The 24414-nt window shown below is 41.2% G+C and overlaps 13 protein-coding genes across 13 annotated transcripts; 7 read left to right on the forward strand and 6 right to left on the reverse strand.

Moving 5' to 3' along the window:
- Positions 1–1984: 1984 nt before the first annotated feature.
- KL928_003415 (uncharacterized protein) lies at positions 1985–3211 on the forward strand (the record flags this gene model as incomplete). Its single annotated transcript, XM_043204000.1, has 1 exon — positions 1985–3211. One exon carries the CDS (start codon positions 1985–1987, stop codon positions 3209–3211), a length of 1227 nt encoding a protein of 408 aa, XP_043058857.1.
- Positions 3212–3432: 221 nt separating this feature from the next.
- Positions 3433–6990, forward strand: KL928_003416 (uncharacterized protein; the record flags this gene model as incomplete). The annotated part of the gene is made up of 1 exon (XM_043204001.1): positions 3433–6990. The coding sequence occupies one exon, from the start codon at positions 3433–3435 to the stop codon at positions 6988–6990; it is 3558 nt and encodes a 1185-aa protein (XP_043058858.1).
- Positions 6991–7089: 99 nt separating this feature from the next.
- Positions 7090–7545, reverse strand: KL928_003417 (uncharacterized protein; the record flags this gene model as incomplete). Its single annotated transcript, XM_043204002.1, has 1 exon — positions 7090–7545. The coding sequence occupies one exon, from the start codon at positions 7543–7545 to the stop codon at positions 7090–7092; it is 456 nt and encodes a 151-aa protein (XP_043058859.1).
- Positions 7546–8054: 509 nt separating this feature from the next.
- Positions 8055–10568, forward strand: KL928_003418 (uncharacterized protein; the record flags this gene model as incomplete). Its single annotated transcript, XM_043204003.1, has 2 exons — positions 8055–8072; positions 8148–10568. 2 exons carry the CDS (start codon positions 8055–8057, stop codon positions 10566–10568), a joined length of 2439 nt encoding a protein of 812 aa, XP_043058860.1.
- Positions 10569–10737: 169 nt separating this feature from the next.
- KL928_003419 (uncharacterized protein) lies at positions 10738–11730 on the reverse strand (the record flags this gene model as incomplete). The annotated part of the gene is made up of 1 exon (XM_043204004.1): positions 10738–11730. One exon carries the CDS (start codon positions 11728–11730, stop codon positions 10738–10740), a length of 993 nt encoding a protein of 330 aa, XP_043058861.1.
- Positions 11731–11937: 207 nt separating this feature from the next.
- Positions 11938–12591, forward strand: KL928_003420 (uncharacterized protein; the record flags this gene model as incomplete). The annotated part of the gene is made up of 1 exon (XM_043204006.1): positions 11938–12591. One exon carries the CDS (start codon positions 11938–11940, stop codon positions 12589–12591), a length of 654 nt encoding a protein of 217 aa, XP_043058862.1.
- Positions 12592–12769: 178 nt separating this feature from the next.
- On the forward strand, positions 12770–14527 carry KL928_003421 (uncharacterized protein; the record flags this gene model as incomplete). Its single annotated transcript, XM_043204007.1, has 1 exon — positions 12770–14527. One exon carries the CDS (start codon positions 12770–12772, stop codon positions 14525–14527), a length of 1758 nt encoding a protein of 585 aa, XP_043058863.1.
- A 50-nt stretch (positions 14528–14577) lies between these two features.
- KL928_003422 (uncharacterized protein) lies at positions 14578–15147 on the reverse strand (the record flags this gene model as incomplete). Its single annotated transcript, XM_043204008.1, has 1 exon — positions 14578–15147. One exon carries the CDS (start codon positions 15145–15147, stop codon positions 14578–14580), a length of 570 nt encoding a protein of 189 aa, XP_043058864.1.
- A 210-nt stretch (positions 15148–15357) lies between these two features.
- Positions 15358–17430, forward strand: KL928_003423 (uncharacterized protein; the record flags this gene model as incomplete). Its single annotated transcript, XM_043204009.1, has 1 exon — positions 15358–17430. One exon carries the CDS (start codon positions 15358–15360, stop codon positions 17428–17430), a length of 2073 nt encoding a protein of 690 aa, XP_043058865.1.
- Positions 17431–17477: 47 nt separating this feature from the next.
- Positions 17478–19205, reverse strand: KL928_003424 (uncharacterized protein; the record flags this gene model as incomplete). Its single annotated transcript, XM_043204010.1, has 1 exon — positions 17478–19205. One exon carries the CDS (start codon positions 19203–19205, stop codon positions 17478–17480), a length of 1728 nt encoding a protein of 575 aa, XP_043058866.1.
- Positions 19206–19498: 293 nt separating this feature from the next.
- Positions 19499–20674, reverse strand: KL928_003425 (uncharacterized protein; the record flags this gene model as incomplete). Its single annotated transcript, XM_043204011.1, has 1 exon — positions 19499–20674. One exon carries the CDS (start codon positions 20672–20674, stop codon positions 19499–19501), a length of 1176 nt encoding a protein of 391 aa, XP_043058867.1.
- A 611-nt stretch (positions 20675–21285) lies between these two features.
- KL928_003426 (uncharacterized protein) lies at positions 21286–21669 on the forward strand (the record flags this gene model as incomplete). The annotated part of the gene is made up of 1 exon (XM_043204012.1): positions 21286–21669. The coding sequence occupies one exon, from the start codon at positions 21286–21288 to the stop codon at positions 21667–21669; it is 384 nt and encodes a 127-aa protein (XP_043058868.1).
- Positions 21670–21766: 97 nt separating this feature from the next.
- Positions 21767–24211, reverse strand: KL928_003427 (uncharacterized protein; the record flags this gene model as incomplete). Its single annotated transcript, XM_043204013.1, has 1 exon — positions 21767–24211. The coding sequence occupies one exon, from the start codon at positions 24209–24211 to the stop codon at positions 21767–21769; it is 2445 nt and encodes an 814-aa protein (XP_043058869.1).
- Between the last annotated feature and the right edge of the window lie 203 nt (positions 24212–24414).

The raw sequence follows: 24414 nt of genomic DNA on the forward strand, positions 1-24414 counted from the left end.
AACTGTAATCTTCCGAAAACAGATATTAGCAGAGTCAAACGAGTTTACTGAAAATAAATTCAAGTCGAGTGTCGTATATCGCTTTAATTTTATGGAAACAAAACTTCAAATTAAATTTTGAAAACCCACGCCCAACCATTTCTTTTGTTTTTCAATTTGGGGGAGCTCGGAAAATGATATGAAGTAATTCCGCAACATCCATACACCAATGCTCACTCGTGTGCAAATAATAGGATTTTACTTCAAGATCAGCAAGACGATTCTTGGGCAACCACGATGTATAGCCATCATGGTGAAAAAAAACGCTGGCCTAACTCACTTATGGTGGCCAACTAACATCATTAGCACAAATTCGAGGCTCAATTGATTCGTTGTAGTCCGCACCAACCCAATAGAGGAAGGTTTCTTTCAACGTGGTTGAGCATCTTCTACCTAGTCTCTGCTAATTTCGGAAAACATCTATCAAGACTCAGTCAGAATTAAGCAAGAAATCCTTCTACAAAGTTTGACTGAGCTCGTTTTGAATTACTCTCCTGACTCTGAGCGGTACCGTTTTGACTCTTTGTGTGCAGAGGAGGAACGCTTATTTAACCATTTTGCTGAGGAGGTTAACAAATCGGAGACTATACAAGAGTAACAGCCATTACCTTGATCCGAATAAATACATACACTATGTTAGTCCTGGGTTAGGCTCTTCAGAGTTACCAACAAAAGTTTTCATCAACCCTCATATTTAGGGTTTGAGGGGTGTGATCTCAACTACCGCCATACGCTCAATAGCCCAAATTATATGTCAAGCTCTTTGAACTATTTACCACTCTTTAGCTCAAAGTTGATTCAAATCGTGCAGAAAATAGGAGGCTTGCTGTTACCAATCATACAGAGTGCTTGGTTGTTTTTTATCCGAAAACGTTAGAGGTTATTGTGTGCGTCGAAAATTTCGGAAAACCAAATTCTATTTCAGGAAACTCAAATTCAAATTAGGGTTTTTATGCGAAGCATGTGGCGAAGCTGCGTTATTTACATCGTCTAAAATTTCGGCGTGCTTTATAAAACAGGTTGAAATCCTTTATTTACGAGCTCAAAAATTTCTCTCCTTCTACCAGTTAAGAGCTTTCAAGACTACACAGTCATTTTTCCAACTACTTACATTCCTTATCTTTGTGTTATTGTGCCCGTTTGAATACCTAAAGGATTAACAATACTTTGCTCGTTTCGTTTATTTGAAAGTCGTAAGGTAAGTTGAATACTAAGCAAAGCAGAGTACTCATGGGGTGAGAAGCGAAAGAACACTCAAAAGGCAGCAAGATCAATAATATCGCGCAATCGAACGGCACTGGGCACTTTTATGGGTTTTTACCTTTTTCTGGTCGGTTTTGCAAGACAATTGACAATTGCAATATTGTATTATTGCAAAACGCGTTTGCAGCATTTTTTTATTTCCAACACGAGAACTCTTCGGGGGACATGAGTTAGATTATGCTTCAGCTCATGGCCATAAAGCTCTGGTGCTTTTTGTGCACAAATGACTTGTCACACGTGCGAGTGATGATTCGCTAGTTTTCAATACTAAGATGGCTTGTCGCTTCGAAATCTCGTTTTGGAGTCGTGCATGTTGGCGGAATGAAAGGAAAACAAACAGCCACACACCACCTATTATTATTACCCAATCTCAGATGCACGCGCCACAAATTCTTCCGAAGTAGGCTGGATTTCGCGTTTCAATAGGGCGCAGTAAATCGGAAGGAACGATATTTTGCGCGACAATGCATATTTCTACGAAACAAGGCTCAAACATAAACAACAAAATTAAGACGCGACTCAAGCAAAACTACCCCTGCCTGCACATCGTTGTTGCTTAGCTGCCATAATTTAAACAAGTTGAATCCCTTTTCTCTGTCAGGAACTTCCCTTCTCTTCTCGCGAACCTCTTGCTCTGGCGCCCTTTAATGAAACTAACATTATCTTCTAGCTAAGTGTCAAAATGAAAATTGCTACCTCATCATTGTTGGCTCTAAGTGCCACGCTAATGGGTTCAGCTTATGCTGCTCCAGCCCCAAAAGCTGGAGCCATTGCCAATACAGAAGAATGCACTACAACTGCTAAAAGCTATCATGCTCATCATCAGCACAAACGTGCAGTCGCTTATGATTATGTTTACGTGACTGTCACTGTTGACTCGGCTGGAAATACCGTGTCTCCAACGGTTGAGGCGTCGCTTGAAAGCAAAAACATTGACTTAGCAACCTCTGCTTCATCCTCTTCCAGCTCTTCGTCATCTCCCTCCACAACCATTGATGTTTCTTCCAGCGCCAGCTCGTCTTCTACCTCGAGTTCGAGCTCATCTTCAGGTACTTCCAGCTCCTCTTCCGGATCCTCCAGTGACATAAGTGGTGATTTATCTGCCTTCTCAGATCCAACTGAGAAATTTGAGGATGGAACTATTTCTTGTTCCAGTTTCCCATCTGGTCAGGGCGTGATTGCATTGGATTGGCTCGGATTTGGTGGATGGTCTGGAATTTATCACCCTTCGGACACGTCCACCGGTGGTTCATGTACTGAAGGCTCCTATTGCTCATATGCATGCCAACCAGGTATGTCTAAAACCCAATGGCCTTCTGATCAACCATCCGATGGAAAATCTGTTGGTGGTCTCTACTGTAAGGGAGGTAAACTTTACAGAAGCAATCAAGATTCTGACTACCTTTGTGAATGGGGTGAAAACTCTGCGAGAGTCGTTTCCGAAATTGACGAGTCTGTTGCTATTTGCAGAACTGATTATCCGGGCACCGAAAACATGGTAATTCCAACTGTGGTCGAAGCAGGCGGTGAGAACATTTTGACCGTGGTTGACCAAGATACATACTATCAGTGGCAAGGCAAAAAGACGTCAGCTCAATACTACGTCAACAATGCTGGTGTGTCATACGAAGACGGGTGCATTTGGAGCGAAGCTGGCACCACTGTCGGAAACTGGGCACCTTTGAACTTTGGGGCAGGATACACAGATGGTATTACTTACTTATCATTGATTCCTAATCCGAACAACCTGGAAGCAGCCAATTTCAATGTGAAGATTGTTGCTTACGATGACGACAGTGAGGTTTCTGGAGAGTGCTATTATGAAAATGGTTCCTATAATGGGGATGGAGATGACGGATGCACAGCTTCCGTCACTAAGGGTAAAGCTAAGTTTGTCCTTTACAACTGATCCTGATTGCTCATGCCTTTAACTTTTAAGAAAGTTCCCCCAGCAATGGTTGATTGGCAAGGCGGTAGACGTTTGAAATTGTTCGGGAATGTGTTTACGTTTTAGAGTTTTAAAATTGTAATATTGAATTATTTTATATGTGAGGCTCTAATTTTTGAATAGTTATATAAAATATAAATTTTTTTCTAAAAATTAAGTCTGCAAAAAGTACTACTGGAGCCATGGATACGCAGCAAAGCAATAAGCCTCACAGGTCTAACTCAAAAAGGACAACGGCAAAAATGAAGTTGAGCTCTCAGGGACAGAACGCAAAAGCATTTGCGGTTTCAAGGCCCGGTAAGCTACAGAAACAGGCCAAAAGATCGAGCGATCTTAATGAGAAAAAATTACATGTTCCTATGATTGACAGGAATCCGGATGATGATCCACCCCCTGTGATTGTCGCTGTGGTTGGCCCAAAGGGGACTGGAAAAACGACTTTGATCAGATCATTGATACGAAGATTAACAAAAACCACGTTGACAGATATTAAAGGTCCTATTACTGTCGTGAGTGGCAAAAGAAGAAGGCTCACATTTATCGAATGTGGTAATGATCTTAACTCAATGATAGACATTGCAAAAGTTGCAGATTTGGTTTTGCTAATGATCGATGGCAACTTTGGTTTTGAGATGGAAACAATGGAATTTTTAAATATTGCGCAACATCACGGAATGCCCAAGATACTTGGAGTTACGACTCATCTTGATCTATTCAAAAAGCCGGCGACTTTGCGAGCCTCAAAGAAAAGACTGAAACACCGTTTTTGGACCGAAGTTTATCAAGGCGCAAAGCTGTTCTATTTATCGGGAGTTATTAATGGCCGCTACCCTGATAGAGAAATTCTGAATCTTGCTCGTTTTATTTCCGTGATGAAATTCAGACCTCTTAGATGGAGAAACGAGCATCCATATTTGTTAGTCGACAGGATCATAGATCTGACGCATCCATCTTTGATAGAAAAAAGCCAAAAGGTCGATCGCAAGGTTGCTGTTTATGGATATATTCATGGCACTGCATTGAAAGCTGAGAATCAACGAGTTCATATTGCTGGTGTAGGCGACTACTCAATCTCTCATGTGGAGAAATTACCTGACCCTTGTCCCACACCTTACTACGAACAAAGGTTAGAAGAAATTGAACGGGAACAAAGGAAGGATGCAGAGCAGAGTGGGCAAGGTAGTGTTTTAAGGCGTGGAAGAAGAAAGAGATTAGAAGACAAGCAAAAGATCATTTACGGGCCAATGTCAGATGTTCAGGGGGTTTTAATTGATAAAGATGCAGTTTATATTGACATTGGAAGTGAGTCATTCAAGGAAGGAGCCGAACATGGTCTTGGTGAGAAAATGATGACAAGCTTACAGAAGGCTAGTGAGGTGTTGGATGCAAGATCATCCAGTGGGGTCCAGTTGTTTAGTGATGCCCCCAAATCAGTTTCAGAAGACGAGCACAACGTAGAGAATGAGGTTCTCAGGCACGATAGTGGAAGAAAAGAACTCAGACAGGCTCGTCCTTACAAATTTGATGAATCAGAGATCTCTGATGATGCGGGGATACCCTCTAGCGATGCAGAATACCAAGACGAAGGTGACAGTCAAGAAAATCTCAACTTCCTGAAGGGCATGCAGGACTCAACTCAAATGCCCAAAGATCCTGAACAATCGAGCATTGAATCTGAATCTGATTTTGAATTATCGGATGATGACTCATTGGAGGCTAAATCTTACTGGCAAAACATTGGGTCGAAGTTGAATAACATTCATATGAAGAAAACATGGGATATCAACAAGTTATTGTATATGGACAACATTGACCCGATTGATGCATTATCCAGATGGAGGAAAGAAGAAGATGAACTGGTGTCTCCGAGCTACAATGAAGATGGAGATGCTGGCAACAGAAAAATTCGTGATGGGGAAGATTCGGACTCTGACGAGGAAGAAAATTTCTTTGTTAAGAAGGACACTTTCAAAAACCCTAACCAAAGCGATAAAGTTACTACAGGAAACAACACTCCTGCCAACATATTACATGAGAAATGGCTTGTAGATAAGTCCGCTCTGAGCAGATTGAAAACCCGGTTTTTCGTTTCTGCAAAGCAAAGAGTGATAGAATTAGATGCCGACGACACCGATACCGACGAGCAGAACGCAGACTTTGAAGACTTGGAAAATGAAGAAGAAGATTTGTGTGAATCTGATGGAGCTTCCGAAAACGGTGCGGAGAATGATTCCCTTACCTTTGATGCTGAAGCTGCCGATGTTCAGGAAACATTGAACATGGGCTTCGCTGGTGGAGAGAAATCCAGCGATATGAGTATTGAGCGGCAGAGGGAGCACAATGCTAAGAGAAAAGAGAAGCTTAAACAACAATTTGAGGAAGAAGAAAACTTTACAAACAAGGATGATATCTTTGATGAAAATGATACATGGTATGAATACCAGAAGGCAAAGATGGCCAAACAGCTTGAGATCAACAAATCTGAGCTTACCAACATGTCAGAAGACGTCAGGGCACATATAGGGGGTTTCACTGCAGGGTCGTATGTCAAACTGACTTTCAACAACTTGCCAATGGAAATAATAGAGAACTTTGATCCAAAATATCCTTTGGTAATTGGTGGTCTTTTACAAACTGAAGATAGGTTTGGGTTTTTGAACGCAAGAATTAGAAGGCACAGATGGCACAAAAAGGTTTTGAAGACTAACGACCCACTGATTTTATCTTTAGGATGGAGGAGGTTCCAAACACTTCCAGTCTACACAACATCCGACTCAAGAACCAGGAATAGAATGCTGAAGTACACCCCTGAACACACATATTGTTTTGCCACTTTCTATGGACCTTTGGTTGCGCCCAATACTACTTTTTGTGGTGTACAAGCGGTTGCGAAGGAGCTCACTACTGGCTCTTTTAGAATAGCTGCTACTGGTATTGTTGAGGACCTGAATGCCGATGTCGAGATCGTGAAGAAATTGAAGCTTGTTGGGCACCCATACAAGGTTTACAAAAACACGGCATTCATCAAAGATATGTTTTCTTCTGCTTTGGAAGTTGCAAAATTCGAAGGAGCCACTATCCGAACAGTTTCTGGACTCCGGGGAGAAATCAAGAGAGCACTGTCCAAACCAGAAGGACATTTTAGAGCCACTTTTGAGGACAAAATCTTGATGAGTGATATTGTGTTTTTGAAGACGTGGTATCCGATCAAGCCAAAAAAGTTTTATAACCCCGTGACATCTCTGCTCCTATCTGACAAGGAAAATTGGAGAGGTATGAAGCTTACAGGAACATTAAAGGCAGAAAATAACATGTCAGCAGTGCCAAATCCTGATTCCGAGTACAAGAAAATTGAACGAAAAGAACGAAAATTCAATCCACTCAAAATTCCTCGGTCCATTCAAGCAAACTTGCCTTACAAATCTCAGTTGCACCAAATGAAAAAACAAAAAAGCAAAGGATATTTGCAAAAGAGAGCAGTCGTGGTGGGAGGTGAAGAAAGGAAGGCAAGAAGCATTGTTCAAACCGTTCAAACTATCAAAAAGGATAAAGACCAAAAACGGTCAATAAAGAAGCAAGAAAAAAATGCTGAAAGACTCAGAAAGCTGGCAAAACTGGAGGAGGCTAAAAAAGATAAGGAGAGGCAACGAAAGAAGGAGTTTTTCTCGAAAAGTTTGAAGCGTAAATTGACAGTTAGTCCTGCCTCCAGTGATGCATTCGGTAAGAAAAGGAAAAGCTGAAATAAGAGCAAGAAATATCTTATCTATGCAATAGTATAAGAGCTTGTCTCTAAACAGCAGTCAAATTACAATACTAAGTATATTAAAATGAATATTTATTCAAATGTATTGTGACAACCATCTGAATCCTTCACCATAGCCTTGTCTCATGACGATAGAGCACATGAAAACCTCAACCGGTCTTGTGTCGGTGAGTTGGACTCTGTCCTTACCGGTTGTGTTGTACAAACCCAGAAAATGCCTCAATTCATTTTCACTTACAGCTTTTGGAGAGTCAATCTTATTTCCGAGGATCAAAAAAGGCACTTTGGCCAACTCCTCAATGGCAAATAAAGCATCCAATTCAGCCTTTGACTCCTCAAATCTTTCAGAATCAGCAGCGTCAACTAGATACACAATACCATTGACTTCAGGAAAATAGTCTTTCCACAACCTTCTAGCCTGTTGGTGGCCTCCAAGATCAAATGTAGTGAAACGGACATTACCAATGGAAAGCTCTTCTGAAGTAGGATGTAAAGTAGGTTGCAAAGTGGCCATACGGTCATTTTTTAGCATATGGAGCAATGTAGTTTTGCCGGCATTATCTAAACCCAAAAACAACAGTTTGGCATGCTTATTCCACAATCCTAAAGAAGCTAAAACATCTTGAACTGTAAATGCTCGACATACAAATAAGCACTTTTAGTGCTTATTTGTATAAGGCCCCGTTAGTACTTATCTCATATGATTGTTGTTCCAACTTACACCATTCAAGAATCCACATTTCGCTTGATGTACTATTTGAAAACTTTTGCTCTCAAATGACTATATCAAATGCTCAATATAAAACAAAAAAACGATCGATGAATACTTAATTCAGTCCTTCTCAATCCGACAAGGGTTATGAGCGTTAATTAGGAGGTTCCCATTCATCTACGTATGTAGCTTACATAATCACGACCAACGAGATAGAAATTTAGTGAACACGAAAACAATAAACCATTTGTTGCTCCTAATAGCTCTTTCTCATTAGCTATTTTCATCCACTTTATCTCTTGTTGGATTGTAAATCACTGAAAACTGCTATGAAGTTGGATATTAAGGTATGTTTAATTTAGTATCGATTCACTACTAACAACTTTAAGAAACTCTCAAGTACTAGGTCAGATCGAGTGAAGGGCATCGATTTTCATCCCACGGAGCCTTGGGTTTTAACAACTCTCTACAGCGGAAAAATAGAAATATGGTCCTATGAAACCGGAACGGTAGTCAAAACAATTGATGTTACCAATGTCCCTGTTAGAGCAGGTAAATTCGTCGCCCGCAAAAATTGGGTAGTCGTTGGATCTGACGATTTCCAGATCAGGGTTTACAACTATAATACTGGTGAACGCGTTACACAATTTGAGGCTCATCCTGACTATATTAGGTCCATTGCAATCCACCCGACAAGACCCTATGTTTTGACCTCGTCGGACGATTACACAGTCAAGCTCTGGAATTGGGACAATAACTGGAAATTAGAGCAAGTTTTTGAAGGACATCAACATTATGTGATGTCTGTTGCCTTCAATCCAAAGGATTCCAACACCTTTGCGTCGGCTTGTTTGGATAAAACTGTGAAGATCTGGTCTCTTGGATCCAGAGTTCCAAACTTTACACTCCTTGCTCCCGAATCAAAGGGTTTCAACTACGTTGATTACTATCCCCATGGAGACAAGCCCTATCTAATCACCTCTTCTGATGATAAGTCGGTTAAGGTTTGGGATTACCAAACGAAGTCTTGTGTTGCGACACTGGAGGGGCACTCTTCTAATGTGTCATTTGCGGTTTTTCATTCTGAATTGCCTTTGATCATCTCTGGATCCGAGGATGCTTCCATTAAGATCTGGAATTCAAATACCTACAAACTGGAGAAGTCGTTGAACTATTCGATGGAAAGAGCATGGTGTGTGGCAACAAAAAAAGGCTCCAGTTTAATGGCTGTTGGTTTCGATACTGGTCACGTTGTCGTCAAATTGGGAGATGACAAGCCTTTATTATCCATGGATCCTATGGGTAAAATTATTTACTCAAAACATACCGATATATACAGTTCGGTGATCAAGGCTTCTGATACACAATCAGGAGATGGTGAAATTCTGCCTTTGACTCACAAAGAGCTCGGAAGTATTGAAATATTCCCAAGCACATTGAAACATTCTCCGAATGGAAGGTTCGTCACGGTCACAGGAGACAACGAATACATCATTTACACTGCACTGGCGTGGAGGAATAAGATGTATGGGCCTGCTTTGGATTTTGTTTGGGCCCAGGACTCTAATTATTATGCTATCAGAGAATCGGCATCGTCTGTCAAAATATACAAAAACTTCAAAGAGAAGACAAGCGGTCAAATTGATCTAGTTTATGCCGCTGATAAACTTTTTGGTGGAACCTTGTTAACTGTTAAATCTGATGGGTTTGTGTCGTTGTACAATTGGGATACGGGTGACTTGGTCAGGAGAATTGATGTTGAAGCGGAAGACGTTGTCTGGTCAGAAAATGGCGAATTGGTGCTCATTGTTTCGAGCGAGACTGCTTATGCACTCAGGTTCGATAAAGACATCTTTCAGGAGCACTTGAATAACGGAACAACTGATCCACAGGAGGGATGCGAGGATTGCTTTGAGGTTCTGTATGATGTTCAAGATCAAATAGTGAGTGGTCAATGGGTTGGTGATGTGTTCATTTACACTTCTTCCTCGAATAGGCTTAATTACCTTGTGGGAGGTTCAATCAACAACTTGGCCCACTTCGACAAAACCATGTACTTGCTGGGATATTTGCCTAGAGACAATAAAGTTTACGTTGCTGACAAAGACATCAACATCGTGTCTTATCATCTCTCGCTGTCTGTCTTAGAGTTCCAAACGGTTGTTCTGCGCGGTGACCTTGATCAAGCAGATGAATTGATGACGAATGTTGATTCCAAAGACATTCCAAAAATTGCCAGATTCTTAGAACAACAAGGCTTCAAAGAGAAAGCACTAGAACTTACAAATGACACTGAGCAGAAGTTTGAGCTAGCTATTGAAACAATGAATCTCAATCTTGCACAAGAAATTGCAGAGCAAGAGAACAGTCCTCATAAATGGAAAAAGCTGGGGGATATTGCCATGGCAAGTTGGAATCTCAAGTTAGCCAACGAAGCTTTCAACAAATGCAAAGATTATGCTTCACTATTACTTCTCTACACTTCGTTTAATGATCTCGCAGGCTTGAAGAAGTTGAGTGACAAATGTATTAAAGCAGGGAAATTCAATTTGGCATTTTCTTCTGCATGGGCTGCATCGGACTTAACCACTTGTTCTGAGATTCTTCTCAAGACGGACAGACCTGCAGAGGCTGCTTTGTTGAGCAAAGCATACGAAGAAAATGATACGACTATCGATGACAAAATATGTCAATGGAAACTTTATCTGAATGGAATAGGGAAAGAGAAACTAAGTTCAAGATTGCTTGATAAGAAGCAGAACAAGATTGAAGCGGCAGCTGAAAAGATAGAGGAAACTCTCATTGATTTAGAAGAGGAAAGTAGTGAATCGGTCGATGTTTGAAGAAAAGATTGCATTTGAGGAGTAATGTACATGACAATTGATTGCGTAGTATAGTGCATTGTTTGTTAACTTGTATCCCAAAGTATGTGCGTAGCCCCGACCAATCAACGTTTCGTTGATCCGACTATTCAAATGTATGAGCTATCCAAAGTAATTAGGATTCAGCTTATTATGCGGCTCGGAAAACCTGTTTTTTATCGACGAAGTCGTCAACCTTATCCAAGCAAACAAAATAGCATTCTTTGGATTCTGGCCTGCATGCCTTTGGCTTGAAACGGATCACTTTGCGAAAGACGTGCGTGAGCCTTTTCTGAAGGGAATTATCATCTTGCCCCGTGAAAAACTTGATCACAGAACTGCCGCCTTTTTTCAATAAGTCTATGGACGTTATAAGAGCAGCGTCACATAAGTCCATTGACATGGCGTGGTCTCTGAACGATAAGCCTGAAGTATTAGCCATCCTTATATATGGCATGTTAGTAGTCTGATTCGCAAACCCTCCAATCTGAGGAAAGGGAACATACATATCGCTTAAAACCACATCCACAGGTCTGTATAGCTCATCGTTGTAAAGATTTTGCAATGGCCGCTCCTGTTGTTTTTTCTCAATTTTGCTTAATTCAGATTCTGAATCTATGATTGACGTACCTTGTATCTCAAAAGCCGTTTGATTACCGATCACCTCAATTGGTTGGAATTTTTGTTTCAGTTTCTCCATCTCTACAACTTTGAAATGTTCCTTTATGCTTTCATGGGTCTTCTTACTCAAGACATTTGCTTGCATAGAAGATGATCCATTAGGAGGTTGGTATACAAGCAGATCCACCCCAAGAATGTTTGAACCTTTCCGACAACGCTCGAGGGCAACTTGGCTCCATGCTCCTGGAGCTGCGCCGAGATCGAGTATGTTGGAGATCCGATTCTGGGGGAAAATTCCAAACTTTTCATCAATTTGAAGTAGTTTGAACGCTGCTCTTGACTTGTAATCGTAATGTCTTGAGTCGCGCGTGTACAAATCGGCTCTTTGTCTTTGTATCCATCTGTGAGAAGACCCTGATTTCTTTGAGTAATTTTTCGTCAGCCAACTAAGCAACAACGATTCCTTGTGAGTATACAACCTGTGGGTGATTCGAGTGCCCACCGAAGGCAGCACCAGGAACATATTTCACATACAATAGTTCAAACAATTGAACCATACACAGCCTTGACTATCATGGAAAACCACCACATCACGTGATAAGAGGGAAAACCCAAAACCCTCAAGATAGAAAAAAATTATCGAGCTTGGATAAATTTTCATCTTACGATTGTCGAACAGACCGAAGCAGAACGGTATTACCTATTAGTAGGGAGACAGTAGAGAAGCAAGATGTCGAAAGTCAGCGCTACCCAAGTGAGAGAGAATGTTAAGGAGATCCTCAAATTCTCCAACGAGACCAAAAAGAGAAACTTTTTGGAGACCGTTGAGTTACAGGTTGGTCTCAAAAATTACGACCCACAAAGAGACAAGCGTTTCTCTGGAACTTTGAAGCTGCCCCAAGTGCCAAGACCAAACATGACCATTTGTATTTTTGGTGATGCTTTTGATGTTGACAGAGCTAAATCTCTGGGTGTGGATGCTATGTCTGTTGATGACTTGAAAAAGTTGAACAAGAACAAAAAGCTTATCAAGAAGCTGGCTAAAAAGTACAACGCTTTCATTGCTTCTGAAGTCTTGATCAAACAAGTGCCAAGACTGTTGGGTCCTCAGCTCTCTAAGGCTGGTAAGTTCCCAACTCCAGTTTCTCACAATGACGACTTGTATTCCAAGGTTACTGACGTGAAGTCCACTATCAAATTCCAGCTGAAGAAGGTTTTGTGTTTGGCTGTTGCTGTTGGTCACGTTGAGATGGAGGAGGATGTTCTTGTCACTCAAATAATGATGGCCATCAACTTTTTGGTCTCCTTGTTGAAGAAGAACTGGCAAAACGTCGGATCTCTTGTCATCAAGTCCTCCATGGGTCCTTCTTTCAGACTTTACTAAATCTGGTATACTTTTTACGACAATTAAGTAAGTCTCAAGGCTCGTGAAGAAGTATTCTCGAACCGGTGTAAACTCAAAAGTTTTGTAGAAAATTTGCCTCAGCTTTAATTTAGTTTGACATCGGCCTGTATAAGCTTTCAAGTTAGGCTGTATACGCGCCCGGAGGAACTATCACATAATGTCAGAGTCTGAAACAGACGTTTCTGTTGAGTTCATTGAGGAAAAAGCCGTGAGTGACGAGCATCATGTTATCAGCATTGATAGTGATGAGGATTCTGCTGAGCAAAAATCAAAAATTGAGGCGCCCCGATTAAGACAGAAGGCTTCAAAACGTGGTTTGGAGGGGACTGTTGTTAATCCAGAAGAGTACGGACAAAAAAAACTGAAATTACCGTTCTCTACTGAGGGCAAGCAAGATGTACCAAGATTTCAGTCTCCAATCAGACTAATCTCCAACGATCCATACTGCAAGGTGTTTCCACCATCATCAAATAAGGATACTATTACCCTGTATGATTTGGTGGGATCCAGAATACTTGAAAGCAGCTACCAATTTAATATGCTTATAGACTGTGATTTTTTGCTACCTTTCTTCAAAGCCGATCCCCTAAATTTCGAGATTACTCTCATTGGTGTGCAATCCAATATTGCGGTCGAAGATGTTCACCGTCTTCAGTATCGGATAAAAACAATTGATGTATCCACCAAATTGTCGAAGTGGGGAACTCATCATTCGAAAATGATGGTCAACTTTTTTCATGATGATACATGTCAAATCGTCATCCATACCATGAATCTTACTCACACGGACTATTTGGCTCAAACCCAAATGTGCTGGATCTCTCCAAGACTGAAAAGACTGAATTCCCATGCTCACACAAATGATAAGAAAGGAAATCTTGACCCAGTTTACGATGTTGGCATTATTTTCAAAAGAGACTTTCTCCAATACCTTTACACATACGAAAACTCTGTGGTGTCTTCATTAGCTGAAAAATTGAAAGCGTTTGATTTTTGTCCGATTGACGTGGCTTTTGTTTGTTCAAGCCCAGGACGTTATGAGTTCAGCTTGGCGGACCGTACAGAGACAGAGACACATCCAGAAACCCTTGGCGACAAACAGCTGTATGGTTACGGTAGCTTGCGCCAAGTCCTGAACCGTTATAAGTTGACTACTCCGAATGACGCAAAACTAATCATGCAAGTGTCCTCGATAAGTGCACCACTAGATAACAAGCATACAAACATCGGGACACACGTTTTATCGAGCATTGTGGAAGGTTCTCGAGCAATCGTCAAACAGCCAAGCCATAAGTTTGGAGAAGGAAGTGGGGTCGAGATTAATATTATCTGGCCAACAGAGAAGGAGATTATGAATGCCCATTATGGCCACATATCAGGACATGCAGTGATGTTCAAATCAAAAGCAAGCAGTGGATGGTATGCATATGAAAATCAAGCTAGATTTTTACAATCATTCTTCTGCAGGTGGTCTTCCAAACCGTCTTTTCAATCTGTTGCTGGAAGGAGTAATTTATCGCCGCATGTCAAATCTTATTGTGTGACGAAAAATAACTTTGAAACATTAGAGTGGTTTCTTTTAACGTCGGCAAACCTTTCGAAACAAGCATGGGGTGCACCAGATCGTGGGTATGGAGCGGCCTCGCAAAAGAAATTGCAGACCAAACATGTTTACACAGTGAAATCTTACGAGGCAGGTGTCCTTATCGTTCCTGCATGCATAAAGACAAAATTTAAGATTTATAGACCGTTTGCATTGAGACCTGTACAAGGAACAGATTTTTGTGAAGGTGTGAATGATGACACTGTATACTATCCTATCAGACTACCTTATGACACTCCTTTGAAAAGGTACACTGACAATGATCGCCCATGGACGACAGAAAAATTGGAAGAAATTTACAGTACTGCCTAGGTACTCAATTGCCCATTGGTCTATATTGGAGTCTATAACAGTTTGAGCCTTTAAAGCTTTGTAGCCGCTGTGGTACAAAGACCAAGGATCGATGACATGCAACAGCTAAGGCAAGTTGTAAAAATATTTCCCGAGCTAAGATCCAGATCGCAGCAGTATATGGAGAAATAATACTCATGGCACTCGCTTTCTTCTCGTTGATATCCACGTTTCTTGGGTGGGGTCGAACTTACAAAAGCTCTTTTAGGTTCCTCAGTGGGTTGAGGTTGAACATTATGAGCCAATTGGTCGTTGTTTTCATAGGCGGTGGTCTGAAAAGTCGCTCTCTCCTCACTATGGGTTACGGTAGTGTCAACCTCAGGTTGTGTGGTTGATTCAGGATCCTGCGAATCAGCCACATCAGTGATTGTTGCCTGAGGTGAGATGCCATCTTTATCACGTTCTTCATCGTCATCTTCGACAGGCGCAGCATTGTTTTTCACTGGTGCATCATCTGAAGAAATTTGAGAGGTTGACTCACTTAAGTGAGATCTGGCATCAGCAAAGTACGCAGACTCAGAATCTGTGACGACAGAAGCTGATGACGCTGCAACGGGTATAGAATTTGCAAGTGCAGACATAACAAAAAGTACTTACTTAGAAATATGTAATTTTGTCAACTCGAGACACCGAACTAGAAGATCAATTTTGGCTACTCGTATCACAGGTTACGCCTCAGACACTTAACCAGCCACAATGGTGGCTGGTTCACAAAATTTTTAAATTTTTTACTTATGGCAAAGCAGCTAGTTCTACGTAAAAAGTGTTACTGAAAACCAAAGTGTTTCCCCATGCCACCGAAGACGGAACCACGAAAATGGAAGCCACCCAAGGGCCCAAAAAATACGCCCCACAAGAACAAAAATACCATTGGGTTAGGAAGGAGCATCAAGAATTCCAAAAATCAGGAAAATAAAGTGTACTATTTGCCCGACGGAGAAATGCGCTTCACCACTGACAAGCATGAAGATGACTGGGTCAAATTACGCTCGGTCACACAAGAGAATGCGCTTGATGAATTTTTGAATACAGCAGCTTTGGCAGATAAAGACTTCTCCGCTGAGAGATCTACAGGAATCAAAATTGTAAGTGTCAATAATCACACTGTGGACAGTGGTAATTACAATCCTTATTTGCTTACGACTGAGGAAGAAATCAAAAAGTTTCAAGTTCAAAGAGAGCATATTTCTGAGTTGCGAGTCCCAAGACGTCCTAGATGGGATAAATTGATGACCAAGCATGAGCTTGAAAGGTTGGAAAGTGAAGCTTTTCTTGAGTGGCGGCGTAACCTTGCCCTGCTGCAGCAAAATCATGATTTATTGCTTACGCCATTTGAGAGAAATATTCTAGTCTGGAAACAACTGTGGAGAGTGGTAGAAAGGTCTGATTTGGTTGTTCAAATTGTAGATGCACGAAATCCATTGCTATTTCGTTCTGAAGATTTGGAAAAGTACGTGAAAGAGACAAATCCCTTGAAACGAAACTTGTTGTTGGTCAACAAAGCTGATCTATTGACTTATGAACAGAGATTGGAATGGGCTCGCTATTTCAAAGCACATAATATCAAGTACACGTTCTTCAGTGCATACCTCGCAAACGAGAATCTAGAGAGAGAAAGAGAAAAGTTTGAGCAGCGACAGACAGCTGTAGCGCAGGAAATTGAGGTTCGCGAGAATGCACGTTGTAAAGATTCGGGTTCGGGTTTGTCCGGTGAGTCTGATTTGGAGGACGAAGAGAAACAGGGAATGGATAAATTGAAACAAGAATTAAAATCATTGCAAGAGAAATTACATGACCATAATTTACAATCTTCTACAGAGGTTCATAATGAGGAAAATGCTGAGGAGCTGACTCGAATCATAACCGTGCAGGAGTTGGAAGATTTGTGTCTTAGAGTTGCTCCAGAACCATTGACTGAGCCGCTTGAAGGTCAACCTAGACGCCTCCAGATTGGTCTAGTTGGATACCCTAACGTGGGAAAGTCGTCGACTATTAATGCTTTGGTAGGCTCAAAGCGAGTGTCAGTGTCTTCGACTCCCGGTAAAACAAAGCATTTTCAAACAATTCTGCTTTCTGACAAAGTAATCCTTTGTGATTGTCCAGGTTTGGTTTTCCCTAACTTTGCATACACCAACGCAGATCTGGTTTGCAACGGTATACTTCCTATAGATCAACTTCGTGAGTACACAGGGCCTATGCAGTTGGTGGCGAAACGAATTCCGAAGTATTTCTTAGAGGCCGTTTACGGTATTACCATTGACACTCTACCTGTTGAGGAGGGGGGAACCGGGGTACCAAATGCTCATGAGGTCCTCAATGCTTTTGCCAGAGCTAGAGGATTTATGACTCAAGGGTACGGTGCAGCCGATGAAACTCGCGCTGCTAGATACATTCTCAAAGATTATGCCTCAGGGAAGCTTTTATTCGTTGAGCCCCCTCCAAACGAAGATGGCTCCAGAAAGGATGACGAAAGCTCACGAAAATTCAACGAAGGCTTATACACAGTTCACAATCTACCGGAGCAAAGAAAACAACAAGTCTTAAATGCCATGAAGGATAAGAACATTGATATTCATGATTTCAACCTGGCAAGAGATTTACAAAAATTAACTTTTTCCTCGCACCTTTCCGCGAATGATGCACTAACAGGGAACAAGCATGCTCGTACGTATGGTGGCAAACAAGCTGCTTTGGTCAGTTCTGCTGCTGAACTTGACAACGAATTTTTCAAAATGAATGAAGTGAAAGGCAATTTCCAGTCACCATTTCACACTAAGGATGGAAGTCTCAGAAGTGGTAAAAAACACAACAAAGCAAATAAAAAGAAGGCAAAGAAACTCCAAAAGGCAGCAGTTGCTGCATAGTACTATCTTTATCACTACTTAGAGGTTTATTGTACAGAGAACATAATCTATTGAAATGCACTGTCGCCCAGCTTTTCCTCAATAATATCAATCTCGTGTTGCAAATCTTCCAAATTAGTTTCGAGTGATTTGAGATCATCGAATTTTTTTCGTTTTTTATAGTCGTTGTACAGGTTTTGCACCATGTATTTTTGCTCATTCAAAACCATCAGTTTTTCTCTGTATTCTCTGATCTCCTTCTTCAGCAATCTAGGTCTATAGTTGTTAACCCCGGTTTGCTGCTCAAGCTCACTCTGCTCTGTTTGCAATTTTTCTTGTTGTGCTTTGCGCAAGCCCGGAAGATTGTCTTGTAAAAACATCACAATATGAAGTTTCAAGGCTTTGTAGAGCTTCAGTTCATCAGGCTTGACCGGAATTAACCCCACATTTGGTTGCTTTTGCTTTAAGACGTATTCCAAGGAATTTACTTTATTGGACACAACCTTTCCAATCTTCTCCATGCGTCCCAATAAGTCAATATTTTTTAGCTCAATTGCCTTATCCGAAGACTGTATACTGCTTTCAAATTTAGCTTCTAAAGCCTTTACTTGTCTATAGCACTGCAATAGATCAGATTGCGTTTCATAAAGTGCATTTTTGAAGTATAGCCTTTTGTTGAACAGTTTTTGTTTGCAGTTCAAACAAATTCGAATTGACCAATATGAGTCTTGTAGTTTTTCCAACTTGAAGTCTTGATCGATATTCATAATGTCCACAACTATATTCGCTGGCACTTCCATAGAGCAACCTCGAGAAGCGTCCCCACAAACAACTTGTCCACATATCCTACAATGATGTTTTCGATTCCAGAAACTAAATTCTGATCCACAAATGTTGCAGTTGTTTATCGCGGCCTCATCCACCCAGTTAGCAAGGTTTCGTTCAATCGAGCGCAGCTCACGGGCTGGAATATTGTTCTTCTCGATATCCCTGAAAATGCCCACTAATTTGATGCATCTATTTTCTAAAGCCACTATCTCTAACTTCACAGAATTAAGCTTTTTCAAACGAATGCTTTTCAGGCTTGAAGACTTATCTGAGACAAGAGCGCAGTTTTCCGTCTTAGTCAAGTCCCATCCTGGCTTGTAGCTAAAGAAGCATTCTTGACAGCACCGGCTCCAATAACCATTTGTGGGATTGGAATGTAGACTAGAGTCAAGCTTGATGCGAAACCTAGAATGATGACCGCAAAATAATCGCCCACACTTTCGACAGTTTGCCATGCCATTTCTTCCGTTCAGCCTTTTGGAACACGAGCTGTGGCTGCATCTATCTGACCCAGAAGGTTTTTGCCAATGATCTCGTTCTATAACTGACGAGTTTTCAAAAGTCAATTTTTGTGTCTCTTCTTCACCGGTACTGTCAATAAATGACACATCCTGTGTAGCAGCACGCGAGTGCTTGGAAGGGTTTTGGTGTGGGGGTTTTCCTACGACACTATCAGCTTTTGTTGCCAGTGTTCTTCTGAACCAATGTTTGAAATCCAGTTCAATCTGTGAATTTGTTTCCGAAAAGCCAAAGGAGGAAATCTCATGCTCATCATCAAGATGTCTATTCAACTGGTTAAGCGTGACCATTGAATCTGTGCAAATGGGACACTTCAGGATATCATACTCAGCCAAGGATGATGATGAAGAAGACGGAGAAGAGGACAAGGACGGCGTGTTTGGAACATCCATGGAGGCTCCCAAGACGGGCCCTGTGTCGGGAGCACCTAAAACTCGTCTTCTAGACATTTCACGCTATTAGAAAAGCAGACTTGATTTCATGCTTTACAAACTCGTGGGCAGAAAACTTAGTCTGTATTAAAGTCTGGTATTTAAAAATACAAAAAAATAATACGAGAGAGGTGTTGACAGGCGGTCCAATACGCCTGGTCCCAGTCTAGATATTTACAACCAGTGTATTTAATTTGGCATTTAATACAATCAATCATCATCAAGAAGTGAACTAGTTAGTAGGTGATGGCAAATAACAGTCGTAATCATTCAGCTTCATTATAGCTTCAGCGCGTTCAACGACGAGGCATCTAGTTATTGACTGGGTCCAAGAGCTCTTCAGCTGAATATGGCACAAAAGAGTCGAGATCGAAATCTAGCTGATCTCTCTTCCATGCAGGTACCAAAGCGTCAATCAAGGTAGGGTTGACACTCAGTTCTCTTTTTGAAAAGTCAAATAAATCAGGAATTAGCAACTCACGGTCCAGTTTGTAGTTCCTGAAATTGGGAAATTTGATCTCTGGTTGAGCCCTGAACTCATCAAAAAATTTGCACGTCAGCGCTTCAGCAGCTCCAATTCTCAAAATTGGAGAATAATTCAGCACCAATTGCAACAGCTCTAGACATTCCGGTTCCACGTTTTTGAATATTTTCTGTAATGGTATTGGTTTTATCGAGGGGAACTTATGGTCCACGTAGTTAGGATTCATAGATTTGATTTCATCCTTAGTTGGGGTGCCTAGGATTTTGATAATTTCAACAAGCTGATCAATTCCAGACTCTCCTGGGAACAATGGCTGTCCTAAAATAAGTTCCGCTATAACACAGCCTGCGGACCATAAGTCAATTTTGGTAGTGTAATTCCGAGCTCCAAATATAAGCTCTGGCGCTCTATAATATCTTGAACAGATATAGGAAACGTTTGGTTCCGAAGGATTCAAAACCTTTGCCGAGCCAAAATCACATAATTTAAGTATGCCGTTAAGTGGATCAATTAACAGATTTTGAGGTTTGATATCCCTGTGACATATTCCCAATGAGTGGATGTATAATAACGAGCGGAAAAGTTGATAGGAGTATAGTTTCACCTCAAGCATTGGCATGGTCCTTTGTCTTGAAGTGTACCAATGGCATGATTTATACAACGTCTCCGGAATGTACTCCAGGATCAAATGGAGATATTGCTCGTCCTTGTCATTGGTCTTATAAAAGAAGGAAAGCAATTTGACAATATTCTTGTGATTTATGAGCCTCATTATTTCAAGTTCCCTGTTTTTGTAACGCTTATCTTGAAGAACTCGTTTGATTGCTGCTTTGCTATTGTCATGTAACAGCGTTATCTGATAAACGTACCCAAACGATCCGTGTCCCACCATGGATTTTTGAGCATATTCGATATTCGAAAGAGCCCCCGTATGTCCATCTCTCACTTCTACAGCGATCACCTGCTGTCCAGCGGTTTTGTTAGAAGGATTAAAATCGTTCATTGTACTACCAACGATGTCTCATCCACCTAGGATTCTCCCAAGGTCGCTAATCTGTAGATTATGGGCTTTCCGCGACAACGAACAAATTGTACAAGCGTCGAATTTAAAAACAAAAAAGTGTTCTTTTTAACAAAATCGTACCGAATTATTTCTAAGAAAAAAATGGGGAAAATCCGATTTTGTCTCCTGGAAAAAGAAACACACCTTACACCATGAAATAGAGCAACGTTTCTGGAAGGCTTAACCTGTATGATTGCGAGAGCTGAGGAAGCTGGGATACAGAGGCCCTTTCGTTTGTTTGTTAATTCAACTCATTGAAAGGCCTTCATTTGGCATGTTGAATAGTAGAATAAGGAAATGAACTTTGAAGACATTCGCGATGACATAAGCAACATTCTTCGCGCTAGATGATTTCTTTATGGAGAAGAAAGTGGGGATAATAAGACAGCTGCAAAAATTACTTATATGCCGGGTAACTATGATGAAGCGTGAAATTTATCCATGCAGAGATGCGTTGAAATAAAATTTTCAAATTAAAATTTTCAGGACTTCCAGTTTTTAATATAAAGGCGAGCTTATCACTACCACGTTGCAAGGAACCTTTATACAACATGTCTACTACTCCAAACCCTAAAGCATTCCCACTAGCTGACTCTGGCCTCACTCAACAAATTCTTGATGTGGTACAACAAGCTCAAAATCTCAGGCAGCTGAAGAAGGGAGCCAATGAGACAACCAAAACCTTAAACAGGGGCATATCGGAATTCATCATCATGGCTGCAGATACCGAGCCTATTGAAATTTTGCTGCATTTACCACTTCTTTGCGAGGATAAGAATGTTCCATACGTTTTTGTTCCCTCCAAAACCGCCCTTGGTAGAGCTTGCGGTGTTTCGAGACCAGTCATTGCTGCTTCGATAACAACTAACGATGCTTCCGCTATCAAGAACCAAATCTATGCCATCAAGGATAAGATTGAAACCCTGTTAATTTGAGTCTCCAATAGATTAGTATCTACTAAAGTTGTAAAATAATACAAAAATAAAACAAGTTAGTATCGTACATGGTATTGACAACGAAGACCCTGCGATGTCATAAGTATGAGTATTTGGATCTCTTCTGATTTCCGTCAACGTAGTTTTCGGTAGAATCGAATGGTTGAGTCGAAGCATCATTACCAGTTTCAGAACCGATGTCTGACATACTCTTGAAACTCTCATCACGCATAAATGTCGAGACGGGAGTATGAAAGCCGTCGGCCCCCGAGTGCATCATTGGAGTGTTTGATTCTGATCTAGCATGGGTTGGAATTTGCTGATCCAAGGTGTATTTTGGTAGTGGATGGTCGAGAGCTTCTGGCAATTCTGTCTTTTGATCACTGTTTTTCTGGGATTTGTTGCGACGAAGGAGAGACTTACCACCGGTGAGCTTGTGCATAAGTTTAGCGCCAAAAGAAGCTTCCTCTTCCTGTGTGAGTTCCAGCGGCTTGTCTGGATCGCTCTGCGACTTCTTGTCAGAGGACTGTCCCATGTCAGAGGAATCCACCATGGCCTTTAATTTGTACATTTCATTAGCCCAGTTCTCTTGATGGTCTTTAGCAACTTGTCCGAGCTCAAACAGTTCCTGCGCGCCATCAGGAACGTCATCACCAATCTGCTTCTTTTGGAAAGATGTTCTGTCGTCTTTGGCTGGCGAAAATCGAGCATCGGGATTTTTGGAAAAGATCGCGATGCACGAATAGACGATAATCAACACGAGGAGCAAAAATGAAAACACTGCGTTCAGCACGAAAAAAATCAATCCCATAATTGATCCAACGGCACTCGGTTGACCAAACAACTCCGAAAAAAATAAGAAAAAGAACGAGTTGATGGTGTTAACAACGCTCATCAAAATATTCACAATGTTTGTGGCTTTGTCCAGAAATGGCCTCACTTTGATCAAAGCGATGGTGTAGGCCAAATCTAACAAAAACACAACAAGAGCTTGCGTTTTACCAGACTTCTGAGCAAGGGCAACAAATAATGCTTTCACAAAAAGATAAGTCAAAAAGACAGCCCCCCAGTAGAATTTCTTCGCGTCGAACATTGTGTAGAAGAACCCGTACCTATTGAGAACATCCGGATTTCCATAGAGAATCGCAGCAGCATTATTGTGGGTTTCAACAGAAACAGCTCCAAACATCAATGTTCTGTAGCAGACCCATCCCATAATTCCCAAGCATAAAAGCAAAAAGATGACGGCAAGGACAACCACTGCAGCTGAATCGACGACGGTGAATTCCCACAAAGATAGAATGACAAGTTGGGGAAATCCGATATAAATGTATCTTTGCAAAATACCCTTCAAAATCACCTTCCAGTTTCTGCTCAGATCAATGGTTCTGGACCAGCCTCTTTTCCTTCCAAACGACATAGTTGTTTTCGCAATCATGAACAATCCAACCAATACATACAAGAATAAAACAAAAAATGTAAATCCCGTGCAAACAATGGATGTGGGCTCAATGTTTGCCTTGTAACCAACTCTTTCCACGCCTCTCAATATCTTGAGATACTGGTCACCTTGCAAATTGTACAAATCGTTTGACCTCGCTTCCAAATCTTGATAATAGTCTGTGGGACTTGGTGCCAATGAAGGCATGAAATAAGACACAAGCGAATAAAAGGGAATGATTTTAGTTGCAAGTTTCTTACTTTCGTTCAGGGATCTCTGAACAAGAACTGAAATTGAAGATGAAGTCAAATATTGCGTTGGAGTTCCGCCCGTTGCTTGAACATACCATCTGAATATTTGCTGCATAAAGGTCACCCTGATCAATCCCATGGACCATGCAATATTTTCTGCCCAGGCACTAACGATTGGAGGAACTTCTTGCACGTGCAACATGCAAAGGATGACTGTGCTCTGGAAGAATGAAAACAAAGACACAGCATTTGCAGAGATAATGGAAGCAGATGCAGAATTTCCGAAAACCGATAAAACTGCTGAGACCAGGAGGCCGATTCCAGATATAATAGCAGTGGCCCATTTGGCACCAACGTGAGCGACGGTCTTTTTATTTGAGAAGCTAGCCTGAATACATCCAACTTGGGTATCATTACTGTCCAGAATGATCACCCTAACAAGAGCGTCGATGTCAGGAAATGTGTAGGCAATTTTCGGAACCATATTGGTGAAATCACTGGATAGATATTGAATCGAGTTAACTTCCAACGAACCGGGATACATTGGGCAAAATTGTTTCCATCCAATGGAACAAAAATCAACACTCTTTTCGACGACCTCAATACCATAAGCATAAGCCAGAACCTTGGCATAGACTTCACCAGATATCTCGGAGGTTAAGGATATATCGTACTTCACAGAGCCTCCATCATCATCTGCGCTGAAAACCACATTGAAGTAAGTTGGTTCTATTTGAGAGTTTTCCATACATGTGACCAAAGAATTTGCAAAAAGCTCCCGCTTACCCTCAGCCAACAGAGGGAAAGCAAGCCAATATCCTAGAAGAAGGGCTTTTTCAGTAAGCAGCATGACGATCAAGAAACTGTACCTTGTTGTTTCAAGAAATGACAGTTGTTAAGTTGCGTAGAAAACTTGGTAGACTAGTCGGTAAGGGCAACAGTCAATGGAAAATAAATGTTTCTATAGTCGCTCGTAAGGACCGCTCCTTTGTATAAATCAGGATCCGTCTGTTTATCTGTTGAAATAAAAACCAACTTCAAAGTTTGCTTGAT

Source organism: Ogataea angusta (assembly GCF_019207475.1).
Source record: "Ogataea angusta isolate 61-244 chromosome Unknown 61-244_NODE_7_length_650817_cov_90.064852, whole genome shotgun sequence".
NCBI classification, from domain to species: Eukaryota; Fungi; Ascomycota; class Pichiomycetes; order Pichiales; family Pichiaceae; genus Ogataea; species Ogataea angusta.